This window comes from Miniopterus natalensis, chromosome 2 (assembly GCF_054644295.1).
Source record: "Miniopterus natalensis isolate mMinNat1 chromosome 2, mMinNat1.hap1, whole genome shotgun sequence".
NCBI classification, from domain to species: domain Eukaryota; kingdom Metazoa; phylum Chordata; class Mammalia; order Chiroptera; family Miniopteridae; genus Miniopterus; species Miniopterus natalensis.
Genome location: NC_142082.1, coordinates 162992497 through 163018114, shown reverse-complemented (window position 1 = coordinate 163018114; position 25618 = coordinate 162992497). Strand labels below are relative to the sequence as shown.

General features: G+C 42.8%; 1 protein-coding gene across 1 annotated transcript in view; it reads right to left on the bottom strand.

Moving 5' to 3' along the window:
• PLBD1 (phospholipase B domain containing 1) overlaps positions 1 to 11303 on the bottom strand; it is a 38998-nt gene extending 27695 nt beyond the window's left edge. Inside the window, exons 1-3 of the mRNA XM_016197443.2 lie at positions 11088 to 11303; positions 2690 to 2773; positions 1212 to 1350 (exon numbers count right to left, since the gene is read on the bottom strand). Of these exons, the coding sequence (XP_016052929.1) occupies positions 1212 to 1350; positions 2690 to 2773; positions 11088 to 11281 (417 nt within the window). The 5' untranslated portion in view covers positions 11282 to 11303. The remainder of the gene's footprint in view (positions 1 to 1211; positions 1351 to 2689; positions 2774 to 11087) is intronic.
• Positions 11304 to 25618: the final 14315 nt, after the last annotated feature.

The window sequence follows — 25618 nt, the reverse complement described above, 5'->3', positions numbered from 1 at the left end:
GATCTATTTCCTCAGTGTTTTCCAGTGGTTCCCTGGGGAGAGCAAAGTTGCAGCTTCCTGGTGAAGCTGCCCAAATAACATGCTTATAATGTCTGGCTTCTCCCTTCGCTCCTTTTCTATTTTTAATAACTAGCAATTACAGTGGTATCAAACCTTTGTGGTAATCCTGGAAGTGGGATTACTGGGTCAAAGGATAAATGAGTATGTGATTTTGGTAGAGTGTAAAAATTCCTGTCTAGATTGGATATATACTACCTTGTATTCTCACCGGAATTTTAAGAAATTACCTTTTCTCCCATAGCCTTGCCAATAGAGTATGCGTTCATACTTTGGAATTTTTGCCAGACTGACATGTGGAAAAGTATTCTCAGTATGGTTTTAATTTGTATTTCTAATCTTATGAGCAAGGCTGAACTCATCTGATTTAGAATTTTTTGCATCACTTTTCTATGAACTTTTTGGTTATTTTTGTCCAGCATATGTGTATATGTATGTGTGTGGGGAAATATACATATATGTCCCTCAGGAAACAACATCTCCATAATTTTGAAAGTGTATTAAATGTTACCTTTGAACCCTCAATGATTCAGTAAAACTTTCAAAAAATATCATGCATGGGCATGTGTGTGTGCATGCACATGTGTTGTGGATGATAGGAAGCATAAAATTTGTACACTTAGACATTTTGCTTTAATAGTCACATCATTTAAAACACTAGCTTGCCCGGTCGGGCGTGGCTCAGCAGTTGAGCGTTGACCTAGGATCCAGGCGATTGGGGTTCGATTCCCGGTCAGGGCACATGCCCCGGTTGGGGCTCGATCCCCAGTCGGGGGCGTGCAGGAGGCAGCCGATCAATGACTCTCTCATCATTGATGTTTCTATCTCTCGCTCCCTCTCCTTTCCTCTCTCTGAAATCAATAAAAAGATATTAAAAAAATGTTAAAACACTAGCTTTATTAGGTTAGTTAGCCAGTACACTCATACCAGGCTCTTTAACCTCCTAAGGACAGTATAATGAAAGAGATTGAGAAAAACGCAAAAACAAGTAAGCTTGGATTTTGTGTCAGACAGTGAGTTAGGATAAATAAGATGGTATTTGTGTGCAAGAAATTTATACTCTAGTCCTAATCTGATCTGCTTCTAAATGAAATGTAATTTTAAAGATTATTTTTTAATAAATCCCTAATAAAGTAGCTCCTTAAAAGTCTTACCTTTTTCCCTTTTACTATAGCCTTCTTCATTGCTCCGAGATACAGCCCATCCATTTGTGCCATCACATAGCGTGTATGTCTCCAAAATGGGTCATCCTTATAAGCTTTGATGTTTTTCCGTGTCCACTGTTCTTGCTTCCTGAAAGAGAAATTAGATTTGTCCTAGAGGTCTCTACGGTTGCTCATCGAAAGCTAAATTAAACCCAGGCATTTAGAGATAATATATTCAGATAATTATGGTAGCATAATTTAAAGTCTAGAGCTTGTAACATTCCAATCATTTTGAAAAGCCTATCAGGGCAAATCCAAAATGATTTTTAATTTCTCTCTAGAACTGTGACCCTTCCTTTGGAGCTTCCTCCATGCTCTGTTTGGAACTGAAACACAGGTAATGTTTACCTACCTATGATACTGAGACCTAAGAAAGTCAAGGATAGACAGTCCAAGTGCACTCATATCAAATCATAACATCTCACTAAATCAGTAAGAATAAACTTACACACAAAAGGTAAAGTTAAACAGCATGAAGAAATAAAAACTCCTAAGGGCAGGATTGCTTCTTTATGCTTATATTTTGTTCAGGTCCTTTTCATAGTTTCTGGTTCATTCTGTTTCTGTTGTTGCCAATAACTGCCTCCATGCCTCTGTCCTAGCATGCTTAGCAAAAAAAAAAAGTCCTGTTTTTCACAGTCCTTTCATCCTGTCTCTCCTCTTTCAGTTCTCTGTACTTCATAGGGGATGATTTGACATAACTGTATAATGCAAGTCATTTCTGATTTGTTCAAGCTATCTCTAGATCAGTTTTAGGATACGGTGTAATTACTTCATGGGATCTAGTCCAATGGTTTTTGACTGACGCTCTGTAGGACTTTAGCATTTGATGAAGAGGTTCCTTAGTGTATAATTTAGAGGGCCAAACATAAAGCTCTTCTAGCCCCAAATTAATCTCATAGTAAGTCATGCCACAAACATATAACAAATTTCTGAATATTGAGCATTATTAGCCTTCAGAAAATTTTATTAAAGTGGAAATATTCCCAGAGGACGTTAAGAGTTATGACTTCAGCTAACGCTCCAGCTAGGATTAGTCACCAGGCCGGTGAAAAGGAAGCACCTCCCAGAGGGAGGAGGAGGGATCCCTGCAGGAAGGAGAGGGCCCCGGGAAAGGTGTGGGGGGGTGCGATCCAGGGATTTCCTTTTGTCTGCCTGACACTGATGGCGTCCTCCCCCAGCTGTGCCGGGAATCGATAACATGACTTGCAATCTGACCTCCAAAAGAGCCCAAACTAGAGGGCATGCTGTCTGCAGCCAGTTTTCATGCTATTACCGAAAGGTAATTACCTCACTACAAGAACAACTCCAGAGTCCTGCCTGAGAGACAGAAACGGAAAAAGGCTAAGGAAACATCACTGTTTGAAGCAAAGCTCCAGGCTCTGCAGCCTCAGTAACAACGAGAAGAGAAAAGCTGTCATACATACACCATGAACTCCTGCACTTTATCCACCATGGAAGGTTTCTTAATCAGCTGAGGGTAGAGGTTCACGAAGTGGTCATGCATGTGTCTGAAACGACAGATCAAAATGGTTACATTTCTATTTTTCGTCTTGGAATCTTCACCACAGTCAATTACCCAATCATTTACCTAACTAGGATGTCCCCTATTGCAAACCTCTACTATTTTTTTGTTTTATATAAAGCAAACACACAATTTAAAATTGGGAAATATTGCCAATGTATGGAAAAGCACAGAATATAACAAACATCCCACTATCCATTATATAACCTTATTAAATCACTCTATTCTGCCATATTTGCTGCATGTATATGTATATGTATATATATATTTCATTGTGTAATTTACTTTTTATTTGCATTTATTTTTTATTGAATTTATTGCTGCATATGTTTTTTAAAAGAAATAAACATTAGACTTAAAGCCCCTGTGTACACTTTCCTGACACTAATCCCTCTCCCTTCTCCCCAGAGGTAAGTACAATCCTGAATCAGCAATTTATTATACCATCGTGTTTTTACACCATCACTACATATATATTTAACTATAAATAAAGTGTCGTATTATTTATCATGCTTCAGAACAAAGTATAAATAAGATCATATTATCTATCATTCTAACTTGTTTATTTCTCTCAACATTTCATTTTTTAAAAGAACTATCTATGTTGTATGGGGAAGGCCTGGGGGGAAGGTGGATATGGGGTGGAGGGGATCAATGGGGGAGGGGAAGGGGAACATCTGGAATACTTTCAACAATAAAGGTAAATTTTAAAAAAGAGAACTATCTATGTTATCATCTGCAGCTTAAATTTATTCTTTGCATCTGCTAATAGTATTCCATGGTACGACTACTATAACAGTTCATGTATACACACCCATGATGGACATTTAACTGGTTTTTAATTTTTACTATCATAATGCATCATCAAATATTGCTGTAAATGTCTCTTTTTACACACTTGGATGTTCTAGGATATATGTAATATATAAAAGTAGAATTGCTGGAGCAAATATTCTATGCATCTATAGTGACTAGATATTGCCAAACTGTTCTTCACAGTGACTGTACTAATTGACATTCCCACCAGCTACATGCTAGACTTCTCCTTGCTCCACAGCCTCACCAGTACTTGGTATGGTCAGACCTTCTCATTTTCAACAATTTGGAGGGTTGTAAATGGTTTCTCATTGTTTTAACTTCCATTACCCCCAGGATTATTGGATATTTGAGATTCTTTATTTTAAAACTTACTTTTTAAAAGTTAAATGTGTCTCATACGTGTTTATACAGTAAACATTTTTTATTGAGATATAATTAACACATAACATTGTGTAAGTTTAAGGTATAAAACATGTTAATTTGATTCATTTATATATTACAATATGATTACCACTGTGGGGTTAGCTAACACCTCTATTAGGTCACATAATTATCACTTTTTTTGTGTGGTGAGAACAATTAAGATCTAGACTGTTAGCAACTTTGGAGTTTATAACACAGTGCTATTGACTATAATCACTATGCTGTGCATTAGATCTCCAGGACTTATTTATTATCTACTAGTTGCAACTTTGTCCCCTTAAACAACATCTTCCAATTAAACATTTTGAAATGATGAAAATAATCCATTAACATTTATTGTAATTTTTATATATTTGGATTTATTTCTACAATCTTTTCTATTTTCCATTTACTATCCTTTACTTTAACCCCTGCTTTTGCTTTCTTTGTCTAGATAACATTTTCATTATCTTTCTTTTTACTTCTATTGATTTAGAAGCTGTAAAATGTATTTCTCTTCTTTCAGTGGTCATTAAAATTTTTAAAAACAATAACTATTCATTTCCTTATAAAGTCTAAGTGAATTTTATATTTCTCTCCTCCAAACACAGTGCACATTTTAGCAAGCTTTAACTGCCTATTGCCATCCCCATCATATTATTGTTCAAAGATTTAGTTTTGCTATGACTTCTTTTTTGTTGTTAATCTTCACTTGAGGGAGATAGTGGGAGGGGCGAAAGGGAAGGGAGGGGGGGAGAGAGCGGGGGGGGGGCATCACATCGATTGTTTGCCTTTTGAACCCACCCTGACCAGGGCCAGGGATTGAACCTGCAACCAGGGTACCTGCTCTTGATGGGGAATCAAACCTGAAACCCTTCCTACACAGGCCAACACTCTAATCACTGAGCAACAACGACCAGGGCTAGTTTTGCTTTTTTTAATTAAAATATACATTTCTATTTAAATTTTTTCTAATTTTTAACTTTTAAAAAAATTCTCACTTGAGTATGTTTTTATTGATTTTAGAGAGAGAGGAAGAGAGAGAAAAATATAGATAGGTTACCTCCCATACATGCCCCAACCAAGGATGGAACCCACAACATGGGAATGTGCCTTGATCAGGAATGGAACCCGAAATCTTTTTGGTGTACAGGTCAATGCTACAACCAATTGAGACACCCAGCCAGGACTCTAATTTTTAACTTTTACAATCAAATTTTATAATTTATTTGTTAAAGGAAGTTTGTGGGTGGTAAAACATTTTACTTTGTATATTAGTGAATACACATGTACCCCCACCTTTTCCTGAATTTTTTTGCATTATGTTAATACCACATTATTTAGCACTCACTTGTCATCTGCTATCTCCTACTATTTTCTAATTATTTTGACTTCTTGGGTCAGAGACCATAATGGGCTTCTTTAGTATTTCCCATAGTGATTCATCCATTTGAGAGTGTGTGTGTATACATGTGTACATGCATGCATGTGCATAAACTCTGTAACTATATAGCCTAGTTTCCAACCTTAGTTCCTGCTCACTTTTGTGACTTTCATATCAATAATTTGGAGATAATAATGATGAATACCTCATAGCATTGTTGTGGATTAAATAATTTAACCTATGTAAAATGCTTTGAACAGTATCTGGTATATTTTAAATGCTATATAATTGCTAGGTATCATCATCCTCATTTTGTGGTTCATGTTAAATTCCAGATAATTACTAGTGGATGGGTCTTTTGGTATTTTTGAGGGTGAAATTGTGACTTACCTTTCCTTTGCCCACAGCCTTGACCTGGAAGCATATTCAGTTTCTAACATCAAAAGGGGCAAGTTGGGGGGGTGTTGGAGATTCTTGAGCTATTTCTTGACTGTAAGCCGAACACAAAAAAGGTACCACCGTGGACTATTTCTCTACTTGTGCCATAATTTTGCTAACAACCTCATGAGTTCTGACTGGGAATCAAACTCATTACCTTTCAGTGCATGGGATGACGCTCAGCCAACTGAGCCACACTGGCCAGGGCCTAACAACCTCTTTTAATCGTAGTTTTAGCAACTATTGGGTCAACATATCAACTTAAAAGGAGCTGTCTTTGAAGAATATCCTTAGGAACTAACTCTGCTCCCTACCTTTCTCCCTATCTCCAGGGCCTGGTACAGATAGTGTAACAAGTATTTGTTGCACTGAACTGGCTCCTGCTTCCTGAGCAATTCCAGAGGTCATGTCAGCAGCCACATCAGCAGCACGAGAGTCAGCTACTTCATTGAAAACTAGAGCAGACCAAGTCCTCACACCCTCATCACCATTCTTTCCAGGTTTCATGACTCATTTAAAATCAATCTATGGCTATTTAGCAGCTTTGACATCATCAGTGAAACATCACAAACTCGGAATTTGCAACTCTTAGCCACCCCACAGAGTTAAAAACAAAGGAAGAAGCTCCGTTTGGTCAAGGTTGCTAGGCACTGCAATGCATGGAATCACGCACCTCACAGGTCTGATTCATCTCTAACAGAATTGGAACAGCAACAGGATTCAATTAGACCCAATAAATGTGTAATTAAATAACTGCTGGGGGCAGAGGCACTGGGCCAGGTGTCTGGGGTTTACAAAGATGAGTAAGACAGGGACGCTGCCCTCAAGGCCCTAACAGATGGTGTGGGGGAGAGACGGAGCCCCAATCCAGGGGGAATAGAATCAGAAAAACCTTCGTCAGGAAGATAGCATCTGAAATAAGTCTAGGAGGTTGAGCAATATTTCAATTGGCAGAGATGGGAGAGGCAACATCTGGCTCTCAGGAATCACGGTTGTAAGAAGAGGTTGTGGGAGAGGTGGAAGGGGCCTCACAGCACAGCCCAGGAGCTCAGCTGGAATGAATGTTTGCACGGTCGGGTTAATAGCCTGCAGGGAAGGATTCCCCAGGTGATGGGTAGGGGCAGGGACAGTGGAAGAAGAGGGAGGGAAGAAGAGAGAAGTGAAAGAAACCTCTGAAAACATCTAGTGCCTACTCCAAGCTGTGGTCCCGCTGAATGCAGAGGATGAGAGCTTCGCAAGATCGGCACAGGTAGATGGCCTTGGGCGTCGGGAAAAGTACAAAGGGCTGGGCCTAGGACCAAAGTGTTATCTGGAAGTGTTGTAAAAGTTCAAGGAAACAACAAATTATTGAATGATTCAGAGGAAATGATGGAGGATTTCAGAATATTTCTTTGTGTGTTTCTGTTTGGTGTCTCAAGTATATCATAAGTTGAAAAGGGCAAATGATAATTTTGGGGGTGGGTAAACCAGTCTCCTTACCTGAAGATCTCAACTGTTCCTCCCGCAGCATCCATCCCCTCCCACACCTCCCCCTGCCCAGGCCCAGGAGAATCTAAGGAACAGTGGCCCGTTTTAAATGTGGCGATGCGGGAAACAGAGGCAGCCCTACACTCCCACTCTCTTGGCAGCTGCCTGAGCAGCTTTCCAAGTCGGCTCCTGCACCACCCCACCCCCTGCTCAGATCAGGCTCAGGCTCAGACGCCCTTGCTCCAAGGCTGTGTCTTGCTTGGTATGTGGGATCTGTCATACCTGGCAAAGCACCCCAAGTAACAGTCCCCAGCAGCATTTTATATGGTTTAAGTTGATAAAAATATTTGTGCGTGAAGGTGCTATTACTTTGTAGACAACTGCCCGTGTGTAGCTGAAAACAAGCCGCAAACAAACAGCACAGCCTGTGACTTGCATTCCTTCTCTACTATTGGTTCTGTGGCTCCAGTCACAGCTTCCAGATCTGGTTGACATTTGAGCTCTCCTGCTCTGCTTCAGAGAATGCTAGGGACCTTTGCTTGGAGGGAACCCCACTTCCTCCCCCTGCTCAGGCGGGACGGTGGGCTGTGCAGCTGGGGCGTTGGCTGCAGAAAGTCCCTGCTGGTGCCTTCGGTCTGGGAGCCACAATCCCATAAACCTGTCCAGCATCCCCTCTCTTCTGTCTCCCTGCTGGAGCTCTTGTCACTGTGAGCCCAGCTTCTTGACTCCATCTGACACATCATCTTTTTTCAGAATAAACTCTTTGGGCATCAGAATGTATAGTGAGCCTTCATCTCCTGGACCGTATCCGAAGAGGAGGGAGCAAATCCGTAGCCTCCTCCCTCTCTCCCCCAACCCATTGCCAGGGGTCTGTTTTAAGCATGCTGGGGCACATCCCACTAGTCTGAGCTTTAAGCTGGGCACAGGCACGTCCTTTAAACGCAGGCTGAATTGGAAATGCTCCTACTTACTTGACTTTTCAGTAAAGCACTTAGAATGACAGCCTCTGAAAAGTAGCTTATGGGAGATGCCCTTCTAAAGAGAGTTTTGATTATAATTCTTCATTCCTCCCTTTCTATTTCCCTCCCTCCCTCCCTCCCTCCCTCCCTCCCTCCCTCCCTCCCTCCCTCCCCCTTTCCCTCCTTCCTTCTTTCCTTCCTTCCTCCCTCTTTTTCTCTTTTTCCTTCTGCTCCTTCAGTATACAAATACTGAGCTCTCCTCCTTCCAGCCCCTTCGGTTCTTTGCCATGCCTCTTCCTGCTCGCCAGCATCTCCTGTTCAGTGAGATATACTGAAGTCTTTGCAGAGCAGTAGTCCCTCAGACTCCTGGCACCACACGTAGGGGACGCCCATCCTTGAGCAGGCAGGGAGCATTACCAGAGTCACAAATACAACAGGAAGATGAACAGAGGCCATCTTTCAAATTCAGGGAACCTCTGAGCACTCTACACTTGAAATAGAGGACAAGGACCACCGAATGGGCCTCCATCCAAGGCCTTCCACAGTCTGGCCCCCATTTGCCTTTTTAACCCTGTTGCTCTCTGCTGGCTCAGTCGGAGCCTCCGCTCCTCGCTCATTGTAAATGCAACGTGCTCAGCTCAGACTCTGCCTTTTTTCAGTACTCTGTTCTGTTACCTTCTGCCCAGAATGATTTCTTCTTTCTCTTCCCAGCCAAGCCAAATGGTTCTCATCTATCAAGGACCAGACCCACAACTCACTCCTTCCACAAAGCCTTCTTTGACTGCTCTGGCCCACTGGGTGCCTTCCGCTCGGACTCCTGTGGTACTTAGGATTAAAGCACTCTTTTCAGGTTGTTCTGTGCAGCAGAAATGCTGCCAAGAGTTTCCCAAGTCTTCCTTAAGAACCAGCATTGACTGAGATTGCTAAGCTGGTCTCTCCCTCACCCCCAATCACCCACCCACAGGCTGCTGCTGCTGACTCAGTTGCCAGATCCTCAGAGTGGCTCACAATATGCAGGGAGTTGTTTATCTGTTTTCATCTTAAAAGACTGACTTATACATGTGGAATTGTCTTGGAAAAAACATGGCAAAAAACAATAAAACAGTTAATAGTAGCTAAGTGTTGGTTTTTTAAGAAACACAATGAAAGTAATTTTTACTCTAAAATAGAAGTATTAAAAAGTTATCAATACAATGACTCATTTTACTATTGATGCTCTTGGCAGATGGACAAAGGTAATCAAGGATAGGTCAGTTCTTTATACTAAGAATAAAGGTGAAATGACAGCCACCCCAAAAGTGAAATGTCAAAACAAGTTTTCCCCTGATACGAGTATTGGAAGTGCTACCTTTGTCTGAACCTTCTCAGTCACACCCCTGAGCTCTCTAGTAGGGACCCCAATATCCATACTTTGGCTGAGAACAGTCTCAGAGATCAGAGCTGCAGCCTTCAAATTGCACGGTTTCCCTTAACAACGCATTATGTCTAGCACTCATGAGTTCATCTAATATATATTCGCACAATTTGAGTCGAAATTATTTTTCCAAGTTTGCAACTCAATTTATATAATGCAATCAAATGAGTGGATACAAAAGTGGATCAAGATTTGGAGTGAAAGATGAAAAGTTCAGATTCGTACGTTTTTAAACGTTTCTAAACTCTTAGTTTATAAAGTTTTATACATCTCTGAGCAGTGTACTATATAAAGGAGATAGTGCTAGTGGTAGGGTCACAAAATTTGGGTATAAAAATGAAAACAGGAATTTCTAGTTTAAATTGTAAAAGAGCACCTGGAGCCCAATAACTTGCCATTCAACATCCGATATAATCTCCAGAATGCAGAAACAGATTAAGATCGCCACTGCACTTACTATGACTCAGGCAGTAACAGCGCAAAATAAGGTTTGGTTGGACTGCACTCAACAATCTAGGTCACAGGGAAAAAAGGACAGCCAACTCATCAAGACTCTATATCAAAGAAAGAATGAAGCCTGATGAAATGGGTTGCAACTTTCTTTTCTTTGAAGAGCTTTTCTCTAAAAAGGATGGGCCCTGATTGTATTATTATTAACTGCATTTTGATTATTCTTATAAGACAAAGGAAAAACACTAGAATCAAGCAACAGTAGAACTGTAAGGAACATTTATATTAAACATTAAAATTTCAATTTAAAATCTACCCATTTGAAAGTATTGTTCTAAGACTTGAAAATAAAGGCTCTTACATTTTTAAAAATTTTATTTATTGATTTTAGAGAGAGGAGGGGGGAGAGAAAGATAGAGCTAGAGAGGGAGGGAGAGGGAGAAAGAGAGAGAGAGAGAGAAACATCGATTTGTTGTTCCACTTTTTATGCATTCATCAGTTGATTCTTGTATGTGCCCTAACTGGGGATGGAACCCACACCCTTGGCATATCGGGACGATGCTCTAACCAACTGAGCTACCCAGCCAGGGCAAAATGCTCTTACATTTTGTTCTTAATTTTCTCTGTTTTGTGGTTCTCGAAGAGTCACTCCGCCTCTTACTTGCTTTCTATCAGACAATAAATAGCTGGTAAGATGAGATGGCTTAGCTGCCTCTTAATATAGTTTTAGGAGAAGGAAAGATTGAAAAATATAAGTGCCGAGAATTGAAGAGGGCCACAACTGGGGCTTTGTTCCTTCTAGGCAGGTACTGACTATAGGTACAAATGTGATTCTGATAATGCTTCTATCACATGAGAAGGACCTCAGCTACTAATGTACAATGCCAGGAAGACAAGGGCTACACTGTTGGACAAGGCAAGAGACACAGGTTGCCTGATAGTTCTCCACAATCACTGGGGTACTTACGAGGCAGTGAGGTAACCCTCCAAATAGCCGGCCACAAACATGATGATCTCGTTGCTCAGGGTCTGAGAACCATACCCCGCTCTGATCTCCAGGATGCCCCAGCCTGTGGTGTTCACAGAGTTGTTATAAAAGCCATAGGCATCCCCATTCTTGTCCAGTACATCTTTGATATTTACTGTCTTTTCAGTAGGCATCCAGTAGGCAGTTGCATAGTCGAGTCCTGGGAAAACAGAAAAAGGAATAATGGTAGGGTGCCATTCAACTGATTTGCTGATGTATTTTTTTTCTATGTATCCAACAATTCCGACACATTTGCTTTCTAGAGAATTCCATTCTATTAGAATTGGGAAATCTGCCACTATAGTTTATCTTTGTTGCAAGTGGCGGGGAAAAACCAGAGCCTTGATGAAGGAGGATGAGCCCATAGCAAAAAGTATAAGTTAAAGGTAGGGGCGTAGTTGGAACATCATAGAGGTGGGTCTAAGAGCCCCATCCTTAGAGATGAGAGTCTGGGCAATGCCAGAGCTGGAGCCCTTGCCCACCTCTTCATTTAGCTAAGGTTAGGGTTCACGTCCCTGGTCAGCCAGGCCTTCCATTCCCCTCCACATCTGGGCCAAAGCATGCACATTCTCTGGCTCCTTAGCCTAGTTTCCCTGCTTAATTCTTACACATGACATTAGATTCCTATTTTGCAGGAAAAAATAAAGCTATCACCTGTGACCCCCTCAAGTTCTTCATTTGTGAATTCAGCCTCAGAAATCCTGTATTCATGTCTCTCTCCTTGCTCCCTTCAACCCCTTCTACCCATGCATGCTCTGGATCGCACCCCCTCACTTTCTGTAGGAACTTAATTCCATCCTACATCTTGTTGCTCCTGTGCCCTGAATTTCTCTCTGCAGTGGCTCCTCCCACTTCAGTAAATTAACGTGTTCCACTGTCTCACAGATCAAAGCAAACCAACCACAGAAGCCCTCTCCTGGGATCTTGTGAGCAGCTTTGGCACTGACAGAATCTCTCCCTTCACAAAATTATCACAAATCTTATAGAGCACACTGTATCGGGGACTCTGCTGGGTGCCGGTGACAGAGTTGTGACAATGACAGGCTCAGTTCCAGGCCCCACCCACTTCACTTCCTTGTCTTCTCACTTTGGCCAGTGGCAAGCTGGCATCCACCCCCCACCAAGCTACTGGCACTGCTCTGGCCGGGTCACTAATGAAATCCTTGAATCCCAACATCACACGAAAATGCCTGAAAGTGATTGACCCTGGGTGACCACTTATTCCAAAAACTCTTTCCTCCCAGGCATCTGGGACAACACTCTCTTCTAATCTCTTCCTCCTTTGACTGTCTTGTAGAACCAACAGCACACTTGATAACACCATCTGGATGATTCCATAAACGTTAGAAATTCAAATTATTCAAAATAAAACTCATATTCTCTCCCATCTCATCCTCCATCTTCTGCTGTCTCCGTGATTTCTCAGCCTGAAACCCAAGTCCATGAAACCCCACTCCTCTCTCCCCCACATAACTCATGTTTAACTGAAACCTCCTAAGTATCTCTCCCTCCAGCCTTGAGCTCTACGTTTCTATGCTCCTTTAGATATCACAACTAGCCTCAGCTTCAAAGAGGCCTTTCTGAGGTCCATTCATCCTCTGCCAGAGGGACCTTTCCAAAATACAAGGCGGACTTGTTTGTTTGACTACCAAAAATCTTCAATGGCTTTTATTTCCTAGAAATAAAATTCTTCAGCTCATACTATCTGCCTTCATGATCTGGATTCTGCCTACCTATCCAGCTTCACCTACCACCCGAGGCACTTTGTGATTGGAAAGCATTCCATGCCACTCTCCAACCTGCCAGGAGCTGGTCCAACACCTCTGACTTTGCATAAGCTGTTTTTTCTGCCTGAGAGTTTCTCTCTTGTTAACCACCCAGAAGTCTCACAATTGCTATTTAAGACTCAGGAAACAGCACCTGGCTGACTTGCTCTACAAGCTCAATGTACCTTGTACATACATCATCTTTAGGTCTTATTACTTTGTACGGTAACTTGCATGTCTGCCCCTGCTCCTAGCCTATGAACTCCTGAGGCCCAAAACTGTTTCCTCAGCATTAAATATAGTGCCTGGCCCATAACAGATACTCAATAAATATTTGTGAAACGAAGAGAAACTTAGGAAGAGAGAGAAAAAACAGAAAAAGAAATGGAAAAGGGAAATGGTATATAATACATTCTCTACCAAAGAAAACATTGCATAGCTGCTCAGGTTAAAGGCAAACTTTACATTCAGATCATCCAAAAGGTGGGAGGAGGCCAGAATGACCCTCGGGTTCTGAGTTGAGACTCAGCCAATGAACACTGTATCATTTATTGAGAGAGGGAGCAGATGGGGAATAGGTCTGGGAGGGAAAGTAAGTACAGTTTTGGAAAAACCTGAGTTTTTGTGGTTAATACACTAGAATTCTAGGTCAGATTAAATATTTACATATATAAAGTTCTCTGTTGTCAACATTTAAAAACTGACTTAAAATTTTGTGGGTTTTTTTTTTTTTTTTTTTAATGCACCAATTGTCTACCAGATAAGCACTAAAGCTATAATCTTCATCCTAGAGTACCATGACCACAATGAACTTTCTTTAAAAATGGTTCAGTAGAGGTATTGACACTGACTAGCATAGGTAGGTGCAGACTACTTTGTCAACAGACTCAGGATGCCAAATAGCCTAATTGCTAATAAAGCCACAGATTGGCCACAATTTGACAATTGTGGGCAGTATCCAAAGAAACTTCCCTTCTCCTCCTCCCAAGTACAATAAATATGCTTTCCCAATGGATTTTGGACCGCCAATGCTGTAGCCTCAGCCCTTCCTCAGACTTTCTCACACTTCTTCTTGCACCCTCACCTCCAAGGAATCTTGTAGGGAAATGAGAAACCAAGGCTGACTGAATAGAAAGCAGCCACAAAAGGCTGCAGCCGGGGTGTGGTCATAAACAGGAACCGTAAAAAAGGAAGGTGAGACTTGTCAGTTTCTTTCAGTTCTGTCCACAGAGCATGATTTTAGCTTGTTCACTTCTCCAAAAGGTTGCCATTTCTCATTCAGCATCCTGGCCTTCCTTTCCCTTCACCTTCCATGCCAGCAGCTCCTTTTGCTATGAACTTGGCTTGCCCTCAATCTAAGGACTCAAGAGCAGTGTTTTCATTGTTACTGGAAATACCTAACTTCCTGACCACAAAAAATAAACTTATGCAAATCTGTGTTTCGATACTAATGTGTCCCTATGCATGGAAAATCCCTTACCCAGTTCTCATGAGAATTCAATGATAAAAAGTCACTGCTAACAAGCTGACCAATTTAGCAGATGCTTTGAGAATTAAGCCAAAATCTGAGTTTCTCAATTAACCCCTAATTGATGTCCTCCATTCCTCAATGTTTTCTCCATATAGCATCTCTTTCTGTTTTTTCCAGTACCATGCTATTTTTTAAAATTTTCTTAAAATCCTTTAATAGCTTTTAAGCCATTGTAATTTTTTATTTTTTAAAAGCATCTCCTTGCTGGGAAGCAGATGGTGTAAAAACTATAATAGCAAACAGGTAGAAAAATATTACATAATCTTAATCCTAACCTATGTTTATACGAACTCTATGAAGGCAGGGACTGCTGTTGCTCACCCCTGCATGCTCTAGGATCACGGTACCTGGCACAATAATGTTGCTGTGAATCTAGTTTAACTGTGTGTGTTCTTGAAATGAAAGTGAAGTTTATCAGAACATTCACAGAAGTTAGTCTAAAATAACTGAAGTCATTATGTCTTCAAGTTTAGGTAAGGAGCCTAGAGATTGGTTCAGGTGCCCAAAGGACAAGTGCCATGTATTGATATATCTCTACAGTTGTGAAGATGGAAAATAAGATTTAAACATTTTTTAACAGCAACATCCTCAAAATCCGCACACTTGATAAATATTGGTTGAATGAATGGGAATGTTACTCTATAAAAACGGTATTTTTCCTTCTATAAAGATGGAAGAAGCACAATCATTTTAAAATTTATTTTATTTACTTGTGTATTCCATTATTTTCTATGAGTTAATTGCCTTCATTTGAAAAAAAATTTCTGTCTTAGAATTTGTAAAATAGTCATAAATGACCTAAATCATTCTCTCCCATATTTGGAATCTAATTTTCCTAGCACCTCACTTATGATAGAGTAAGTGGAATTCAACCCTGAGCAATACAATTTTGGCTAATTTATTCAGTAAGTTAGAGAAAAAGAGAAGGAAACATGAGAGCAGAGGTTCAGCATATGTGAGAGAAAATGTGAAAAGATTAAGACTGCAATTTAATCTAGTCATATTGGGTTTAGCTAATAGTCCACTGATTCTGATTCTTGAATTGCTTTTCTCTTTTATGTCCACTGAGCATAGTCTCTCATGATCTCTCTCTCTCTGTGTACTTCGCATTGCACTTCCCTTCTTTGAAATGGTTCTTAATAAATTGACATCCTGTTTTTAGATTTCCTTTGGCTCTTCATCAGAGTCATGAAGAAAATAACTGATTCATGAATGAACAATCTCTAGGCAACACAATTATAAGTAGGTGTTTCAGCTCTCACTCCCAACAGAAATAGGACTATTCTGGGGACTGTTCTCAGGGAACAGGAACAGGGGACTGGCAGATAGAACCGGGAATGAGGGCAAGCTAACTTAAGGGTGCATCTGAGATGGACCGAGGAGGTGTGCAGGATAAGCCTCTGAAGGCAGGGATGGAAGAGGAAGGATTTATCCACCTGCTCCCACCCTGCATAGGTCAAAGGTTGTCCTATGCAGGGTTTAACCCCCTCACTCCCAGCTTTGCATGTGTCCCAGGGCTGAGTGGTTATAATTTTGGAGAAGCTCTGAGTTAGAAAGCAAGGGGTTCCTGCAAGGTGGCTGAGTTGACGTGCCTCAGGTTACACTTGCGTGAAGCCGGAATAAAAGGCAGGTGAGAGAATGTGGGGTGGGATGCATCATGCGCCGGATACATTCCGTAAGCAGGAAAGGAGGTTGCTTTCAAAAAAATAGCTTCAAAGCAACAAAACACTAATGCACAAAAATGCTGTAGATTTGCCGGAAACTGGAATGATCCCTTTTCTTCTTCTCCTTGAAACAAACATATTCTTCATTACTGGGTAAATCAGAGTTCTTGCCAGAAGTCCTACCAACAGAAAGTCACCGTTTCCCTATTCTAATTGGGCACTCTTAGCTCACTCCTCATCTAGATTTCTCTTTAGTTATTTGTATTTGTATGTGTTTGGCTCAATACATTTGATTATAAGGTCCTTGAGAATCAGGAGAGGTATCACATATTTCATTGTATCGACTTTTTGGGCCTAACACAATGCTTTACTGATTATGTGGCGGCCTAAATCCCAAATTTTCACACTAGCTGCGAAGGTCACACTTAGAAGCAGATTTGTATCAAGTCTGCGGTGTATTAGTTCTTGATTTCTAATTGTGAGTTATAATTTTGGTATCTTAGGTTTGCAAATGCTGGTTTGAATAACTCGTTACTACCTTATGTCGGAACAGTGATTGCATTTGCAAGGCTGACAAACTTCAGAGCAAGCCTGTGCCTTTCAGTCAAGAGACTTTCACAACTTCCCATTGGAGGGTTATAACATATTTGTTGTTTGTTCGACACAGAGTTTCAAATTTTAGACTAAAGTTTCCTGATAATTTCACTACCTCTATTACTTTCACTTTTTACCACATTGAGTAAATTCCTGTTTTGCAGTAGTTTGAATGAGGCAGCATAGTTAGAAGTAAGAAAATTCCTTGGCAGGTGAAATGGGGAAACTGAGAGGTGATTTGAACTGGCCCCGTCCAGCACCTTGACTCAGCCTCCTCCTTCTCCCTCGCATGATCACTCCCTTAAGCTTTAAGCCCTCAGGACAACGAGGTTCTGATCAGCATCGAATGATCTTAGGAACAAAGGCTCAGGTCTGCTGAATACAGAGACAGAGTTTTGGGAAAACTGCAGATAACATCTAGGCCTCAGTTGTGTTTCAGTTCCTGGCACAGAAAAGCAGCAAAACCAGACGAAGAGATGGCATGGCTGACATCAGGACCAGATGCAATGAATAATGACCCCCTTAGTGCTGACGAATCAGTAGAGACCATGACCCTGAAAGGACACACCTGTAAAGCTGATGAATATTCTATTGAGATTCTCCCCTGAGATCTCCCCTAAAATCCCCACCTTTAGAAAACAAGAGAAAAATCCTTAAGGCAAAGGACCCAGTGTGCATGCTCATGCTCATGCTCATGCTCATGCTCATGCTCATGCTCATGCTCATGCTCTCTCTCTCTCTGTAGTATACCCAGACCTTTCTCTCCTTCCTTCCTTCCTCCCTCCCTCCCTCCCTCCCTCCCTCCCTCCCTTCTCACCCTGAGGACATTTTTTCCATTGAATTTTTTTTTTTTTTTTTAGAGTGGAAGGGAGGGAGGGAGCTAGAGAGAGAGAGAGAAACATTCGTATGGGACAGGCACATCAATTGGTTGCGTTCTACCCCACCCCCCACCCCCCGACCAGGGCTGGGGATCTAAGTGCAATCCAGGTACATGCCCTTGACTGGGAATCAAACCCAAGACCCTTCCATGTGAGAGTAGATGCTCTAACCACTGAGGACACCGGCCAGGGCACCCCTGCCCTTCTTTTAGGAGCGTACCTTTGCTTTCTCTCTCCTAAGCTCCAAGGGCCCTTCTTTTGCCTCTATAACTTGTTTCCTGAGTCCACACAGCCCAGCTGGCTCACGTCTTCAACCTCTGTGACTCTAAATAAACTTTCTTTTTCACTAGAATTCTTGGCTCTGAATTCTTTCTTAGCCAAACTGAAGGACCGAGGTCTAACATTTGTCACTAACACAAAGAAACTATATAATAACATTATTAATGTATTTTCTAGCCACATCTTAAAGCTAAACTTTCAAAGGATTATGAAATATAAGTTAGGAGCAACTGGAAACTTCTCCATTAAAAAAGGAAAGAAACTTAAATGCATTAAAAACCTTAAAATGTTGAACAAAATAAATCCTTTGAGATTCATTCCATTAATGGTGCTGCTACCTCGTCTGCTATCTCAATAGGTAATGCTTTATAACTTGGAATCCAACAAAGCAAAAGATAACAAGGGATAAAAAGAATGCCTAAAAAAGTAAGAAAACAAAAATTTCTGTTCTGCATGTCAGGACAAAGTTCCAAGATGAAGTTCACATGATTTGTAGTTTATATGTTATGAAAAGTAATCACCAAGATGAAGACTTTTTAAATGTTCTACTTCAATTTAAAGACTTAAGGAGGATTCTTTTGAATTTTCTTCTGGAGCAAGTTTTTGATCTTTGCCATCAGATTCACATTTCCAGAAGGACCAGGAAACAAAGTTTAATAATAGAAATGAATGGGCACTTCTCCTGGAATTTATATACATTTTTATAAACAAACTGGTATAGAGAAAGCACAAGAAAATATATGAGTTCACAGAGAGCACTTATTTGGGGTCTGAAATACCAAGACAGTGGGGAAGAGCTGTAGGAAGACTCAGTGAGGCTCAGAAAGACAGAGAAGAGTTGGGAAGTTCTAAAGCAGCCATGATTCAGTAATCAAGGTGACTTCAGTCAGCTAGTTATAGCCCAGGAAAGTGACCAAGGACATCACTCACTGTTTTCTGAAACAGCTGCTTCATGTGTGTATCCCAAATCCCTAAAATGCTGGGCCATGACTAAGGAAAAGTCCAGATTGTATACGTCATCACAGCACAGAGATAATATCTGCAATCCTGGTTGCCTTATCAAGAGACCCATGATGCCCTTTCAGAGAAAAGCAACTCCCATGGCCCATAATAACAGCCACTCAATTACAGTCATGCATTGCTGAACAATGGGGATGCATTGAGAAATCTGTCCATACGTGAGTTGGTCGTTGTGCAAATATCAGAGTTCACTCACACAAACCTAGATGGTATAGCTTACTACACAGGTAGACTATCAGTCTATAGGAAAGAAACAGTAATTTTCCCTCTACTCTTCTGGATTCTTGACTGACCCATCCAGGAAATAAAAGCCAGATTAAAAAGAGAAAAACAAAAGTCTAATAACATGTATACCTCATATACATGGGAGAGATGCAGAAAAACTGGGTAATTCACTAAAATGGCTGAAACAACCACCTTAAATACCATCTTCTGCTGAAGACAAAAGGTATGGGAGTTGGGGGATTCAGTTATGGAATGTTACCAGGAAAAGCACAGTGTAACAAGAGTAAGGTCGTTATGCAGATTTAGGTTGTGGCCTGATGCATTCATAAGAATTTCTAGAGCAAAGGTCATCCCCTCTTCCTGTTACAGTGAGGGAGACACCCTTACAAAAGGAGATTTCCCTTACAAATGTAAATGTCTTTTAGAAAGGGTAACTTCTACTTGGTTTTCAGATTCCTCCCAGGTCTACTGTTTTTTAAATTAACCAACCTAAAATAATCCTATGCCAAATAGACATGTTTGCAGGTGACAACTGCTAGGCTCCTAGGCCACAAATCTGTATAGCATGTTACTGTGCTGCATACTATAGGCAACTGTAACACAATAATCTGTGTGATGCACTGCACTATGAGTACAATGGCTGCGATATCACTAGGCAATAGGACTTTTTCACCTCCATATAATGTTATGGGACCACCATTGTATATGCAATTGACTAAAATGTCATTATGTGGCATATGACTGTATATAGCCAGGCACTGTTCCTCATAACCACTTTATGAGATAGATAGTATTATCATACCCATTTTACAGATGAGGAAATTGAGGCATAGAGAGATTCGATAATTTACTTAAGGTTGCACAGTAAACGTTGGAACCAGGATTCAAACAGAGGCAGTCTGGCTCCATGGTTTCTGTTTGTGGAGTTCAATACTACCTCTCTAACACTATACTTCAAAAAAGGGAGAACAGCCACAGAGTAAACACATGGAACAACCACCGTAAGTGAATTTGGAAATAAAAATGCCTTCAGAGTTAAAGAAGCAATTGAGATCGGTCTCAACCAAAGGTCTGCTAAGTCATCTTAGGGAAACTGAAAGACTCACAGGACAGTAAACTCCTCAACAACCACATAAAGGTATTACCTAAGTAGAGAGGCAATCTGTACATTTCAAGTGGGCACTGGTGAGCCATGGAAGCCTGGAAAAGGCAGCGTCCCACAGTCGGGGGCTAGCATGCCAGGTGAGCACCGTCAGTGGAGGTGCACCCATGAGCTGACTGAAGTGTCCAGTCCCAGGTGAATCAGACCTCCATCCTGAGAATCCCTCACATTATCTATCCCATGCAGCTTGAGTACAAGAACATGCCTGGGGCAGGCTACGCAAATATCCAGTCTGCTAAAAATTACCAACTGGTATTTTGGTGAACAGACTTGTGTGCTTATCAGGGCAAATAAGCTTCCTTGTATCCGATTAGCTCTGGAGCATTGGAAAGAATGAATTTCTGGAGTCTAGTCCTGCAAGTGTGAGGGCCAGATTTGGAACCAGTTTTACCAAGGCTCATGCCATCTTACAAGTCTCTTGGCAGCCAACCCCATCCCTTTCCCTAGCGATAACTTGACTTCACTGTACAAATAGCTTAGAAAAATTATACAAGACATCCTAAAAAACACACATGGGGCTTTTCAGTCTGGAAACATAAAGGCAACACTATCACACATCTAAAGCCTATAATAGTTTGAAGGATGAATGTGCACTTGTTTTCCAGTTTCTGGAATGATGAAAGTACAAAGTAATCTTTAAAAATTAAAGAAGCTGTTTGTGGATAAATAGGCGCATCTTAGTGGGTATAAAACTTATTCCAAGGGGATAAAAATGCATTCCCTTTAGTGTTTATTATGTACTCACTAAATTCAAAGTACTGAGCTGGGCACTTCAGAGAAAACATGAAAAGCAAGTGGTGGCAAAGACCCTGTTCTCTGTCCTCAGTTGCTGGCGGTCTAGAGGGTAAGACAAAGCCCCAAAAACCTGCCTTGGGAAACAGGTTAGTTTGGGCGGAACAAAGGAAACAGAGATGACACCTTTTGAAGCAATCAATGTGGCCATCACCAGCTGTCCTTTCCACACCATGTTAAGAAGTCTTTCTGGACTGCTGGGCCTAGTGCTGGCAAGACGGCTAGTAACAGAAATGCCCTCACTCTCTACCTTGACTCCCACCCACCTGGCATGGGGTCAGCTTATTTATCATTTGGGGAACTCAGTTTAAGAAGCAGTTGCTTGCCAGGTCATATCTTCTTGAATAAACAGTGTCCCATCTTCAGAAAAATAATGTCTCCTCCTCACTCCTCAGGCTGCCCCCCCCCCCCATCTACAGAAACATTTAAAACAACCCCAGCAATCCATAAGAACAGAAAGGGGAGACAAGTTCCAGCCAATGTTCAAGACGCAAAACCCCCTTCCATGTCTGGGGCACTCTAGCCCTTTCCAGGTACGTGGGAATGAGCAGTCTCCCTGGGGGAAAAAGTGAGGCCAAGGAGATCTCCACATTCCTGGGAAGGAGCAGAATGTGCCGGTAAATCTCGGTTCAGGAGCCTAAAAGACTAGAAAGTTTTAATAGTAATAAGTGGGCAAGTTGTGAAAACAAGGGTCTTGAAATCTGATGGGAGGTGATGCAAAAGAATCAGTACACTCACTGGGGAAGGGGTAAGCCTCCTAAACACCCTCTTCTTAGGCAAGGTCAACGCAGAAAGGGGCTATGAAACACATCAAAGCTATTCCTCTTTATTACTTTTGAAGTCTTTCAAGTTTCTTAAGTTAATGTTGAGTTCATTCATTGGGAATGAAAGTGACAAATCCAAGACTGTTTGTTCGGTTTTTGCAAAGGGTACAGATAAGTGCCAGTGCCTGTAGGGGATAGAACCTGTTTTACTAAGAGGGAAGTAGCTAGTAAATGCCCTTTCGTGTTTCAGCTCTGCCTTCATCTGCGGGTATCTTTATGCAAATGACTGAATTTCTCTTAATTTCACATTTTCTCATCTGTAGAACGGGGATAACAACAATTTAGATTATTGACCGGGGGTAGGGGGGTGGGGGTGGTGGCCGGGGAAAGGCCGCCTGGAATCATCTCTCTCAGATGCGAATAAATATATTTAGATGTCCTCTGGCTGGCGCTTTGCGGGCCAGCCGGGGCTCGGCAAGCCGAGTCGTGCCGGAGCGAGCCGACTTGTCTGCCAAGCACTCTGGCCGACTACTTTTTAAGTTCGCAGGAGCACACACCCCACGCGCGTCTCGCCGGCCCGCGGGAGCCACAGCAGCGCTAGAGCGAGCCCGGGCCCCCGCAGAAGCGCGTTCCTTGGCGCCCGCCCAGGACCCGGACACCCGCGGGAAGTCAACTCGGAGGGACCCGGGCTCGGGGCGCCCCGGCGCGTTCCGCTCACCTGCCAGGCTCGGCGACACGGCGGCCAGCAGCAGCAGCAGCGGCGGCAGCCACGGCGGCGGGGCCCCGGGCGCGGGCCGCGGGAGGACGCGCCCGTCCGGGCTGCGGCGGGACATCGCTCTGCGGCCGCGGCCTCGGCGGTGGCAGCTGCGGGGAGAGCGGCTCGCGGGCCGGCAGGGTGGCGCTGCTCTTAGAGTTGGCGCGTCCTTAACTTTCCTCTTTCATTAGTTCTGCTCGTTTGGGGCTTTTGAAGGCGAGGAAGCCTCACGTGGCCTCGGGGACAACCTTCGCCCTACGCTGCCCCAGCCCGGGAAAGGCGGGTCCTTCCTGACCCTCTAGCGCCCCGTGGGCCGGGCCGGGAAAGCTCCCCGGCTGCGCCTCTGGGATCCGGCGACGTTACGCGCGACTCTGCGCTCGCCCGGCAGCTCTGCAGCCCCAGGTTCGAGCAAATCCGTTCAGGTGGGCGCGGCGCCGCCAGCCCCCGTCGCCAGGGCCGGCCGCCCCTCTGGTGCAGCGGAAAGAGGCGCCCCGAGGACTGGGGGAATGCATGCCCCTGCCTACTCGCGGCGCCCACCCTTTCCCATTCCAGGGGGTCTTCACAAGTCGCTTATCCCTGCGGGACGGACGCCCCTCCAGCCCAGGCCGTGTAACCTAAATCCACGCGCTGCAGCTCAAGACTTTAGATCCTTTGCTTTTCCCTACGTTGGCTGGAGCCACCCCTGGAGGGTGGTTCAGACACGGCTGTGAAGTCCCCATTTCGGTGCAGAGTCTGTTGAAAGTGACATTGTGAAGTAGGCAAAACTATGCCTTGAGTGACATTGTGAAGCTGGCAGAGGGTGCCCTAGGTGACATTGTGAAGTAGGCAAAAGGTATTTTATTCATTCATAAGCATTTCTTGAGCCCATCTTGTGGGCCAGGTTCCAATGGTTTTATAACAAGAGCTTGCCCCACCACAGCCAAGAAGGGACAAAGCCATATAAATCCACAGGTACTCGGACGTTGCCATTAGTGCTGTAATAGAGCTATGCTGACGGGACAGCGAGGGCAGGGAGGACGGGACAAGCCACCACTAAGGTTAGGGCCTGGGCACCCACCCTCCTCTCTTGGTCTTTCTTCCAAGTTTAACTGAAGCGTCAGTATGTCGGGAGTCTCGACTTGAGGTGGTGAACACACAATCCAACATACAGATGATATATTATAAAATTGTACACCCGAAGCCTACATAATTTTATTAACCGACGTCACCCCAATCAATTCAATTTAAAAATTGTTAGAAAAGATACAGAACAATTACATCAAATCTCTGTGCAAACTGTTAAACCACAAGTCCTGAGTCATAATTTTGTTCAGCGACAGCACCTATCACAGTACCTGGATAATAACATCGTTTAATGAATGAGAGTTGAGGACACTGTAAAAATTGCATTTTTCTTCAAGTTAGAAAATAAAAGTGAAGTAAAGTAATGCACATTTGGTTGTGCCATGTTGAGGAAACTGCATTAGGGCATCCAAGGAAGTTGTTCCGCCTGAATATTGCGTTCATGCTCCCCTCTGCCTGCCTTCTCCACCTTACTCGCCCTTCCATCCCAGGAGCCCAGTGTTCAGATGCCATCAGAGTGTAAGAATGCCTGATGTGAACTCCAAGACGCTCATTCATCTACTATTGAGTCAGTATTTGTTGACTTCCATGTTCCAGGCACAGAGCAGTAAGCAAGACAGTCACTGCTGTCCCAGAGAGCATTCTAGTGGGGAAGCAAATTGTTACGTATAAACACATTAATTGGACCAGGGTTTCTTGACCTGACATTTTGGCCCATACAGTCCTTCGTTGTGTGTGTGTGTGTGTATGGGGGGGCATCCTATGCATCCCCTGGCCTTTACCCTCTGGATGCCAGAATGACCCCCACTTCCAAGTTGTGACTATCAAAAATGTCTTCAGCTATTATCATGTTCCCCTAACGGGCAAACTTGCCCTCAGTTGAGAATCACTGAGTCGGATGATGATAAACCTTGCCTTCTTTAAATTGTGCAGGGTTTGTATGTCTGGGAAGGAAACGAACAGCAAAATTTATACCAAAGCTGAGGAGAGGACTCAAGGAGACTCTGGCTGTGAAGTGTGTTTGTTCCGTAGCAGACCTCTGGTCTGGGCTCCTTACCATCCATTCCCCTACTCCTGGTACGAAGTTTTCATGAATCTGGACTCCACTGGTTTAGAAGTTTCAGTGAGCAAGGGAGGAAGTATGTTTCCACCAAGAGACACAAAAATAGTTGCATGGGATTGGAATATTGCTACCTGGTCTTTATTGGGTTCCTGGGGGGGGCGGGATGGGCAAGAATGGGGTTACTGAGTTAGAGTGATCGAGCCTGACTGTTGAATGGAATCAACATTGTTCCACAGAAGGAGAAAGGAGCAGTAAAAGGAGCTCAGGGGAGTTTGCCATCTCACCATGTCCTGCTGAAATGGTTCACAAAAGTGCTGTCACCTCACCTAGGCAGTACCACCAGGGATTCAGGCTCTGCACCCGATGGGCAAAGAGCCCCAATAAGCTGAAGTGCCGGTGCAAGGCAGGGGGGACATGGGAGGAAGGTGGGGAAGTCATGGGTATCTACAGCTGGGTGACCAGTTGTAGAAACACAGACAGCGGCCTCTATTCTTCTTTCCTTGCAGTAACATGTATATGGTGGATTCTAAATCTTACAGTTCTAGAGTGAAATGTGTATAATGTAAATTTGTTTCTTTTCAAAAGGTATAATTAACTTAGCATTCAAACAATTGCCCGCTGATGGTAGAAACTTTATAATGCCAAATGTAAGGTTATTCAGCAGCATTTGGACTAAATCTTTAGCATCCTCTGCCTTCTCCTTCCCCCTTTTCCTTGGGTTGATCTTGGTTGCAGGGGCTTGTGCACCGACCTGGTATTGGATAAAGGGCATCTACTCTGTGAGTCATCCTCTTTGCTTGGTGGCCTCCAGTGAAATGCAGCTTCTCTCTTCTGGGCCTCATTACGGTGTGCAGGAACCCACTGTTAACATCTCCGGCTCTTGGCCTCAAGTTTAGGTTCTTCTGTGTATTAGTTAG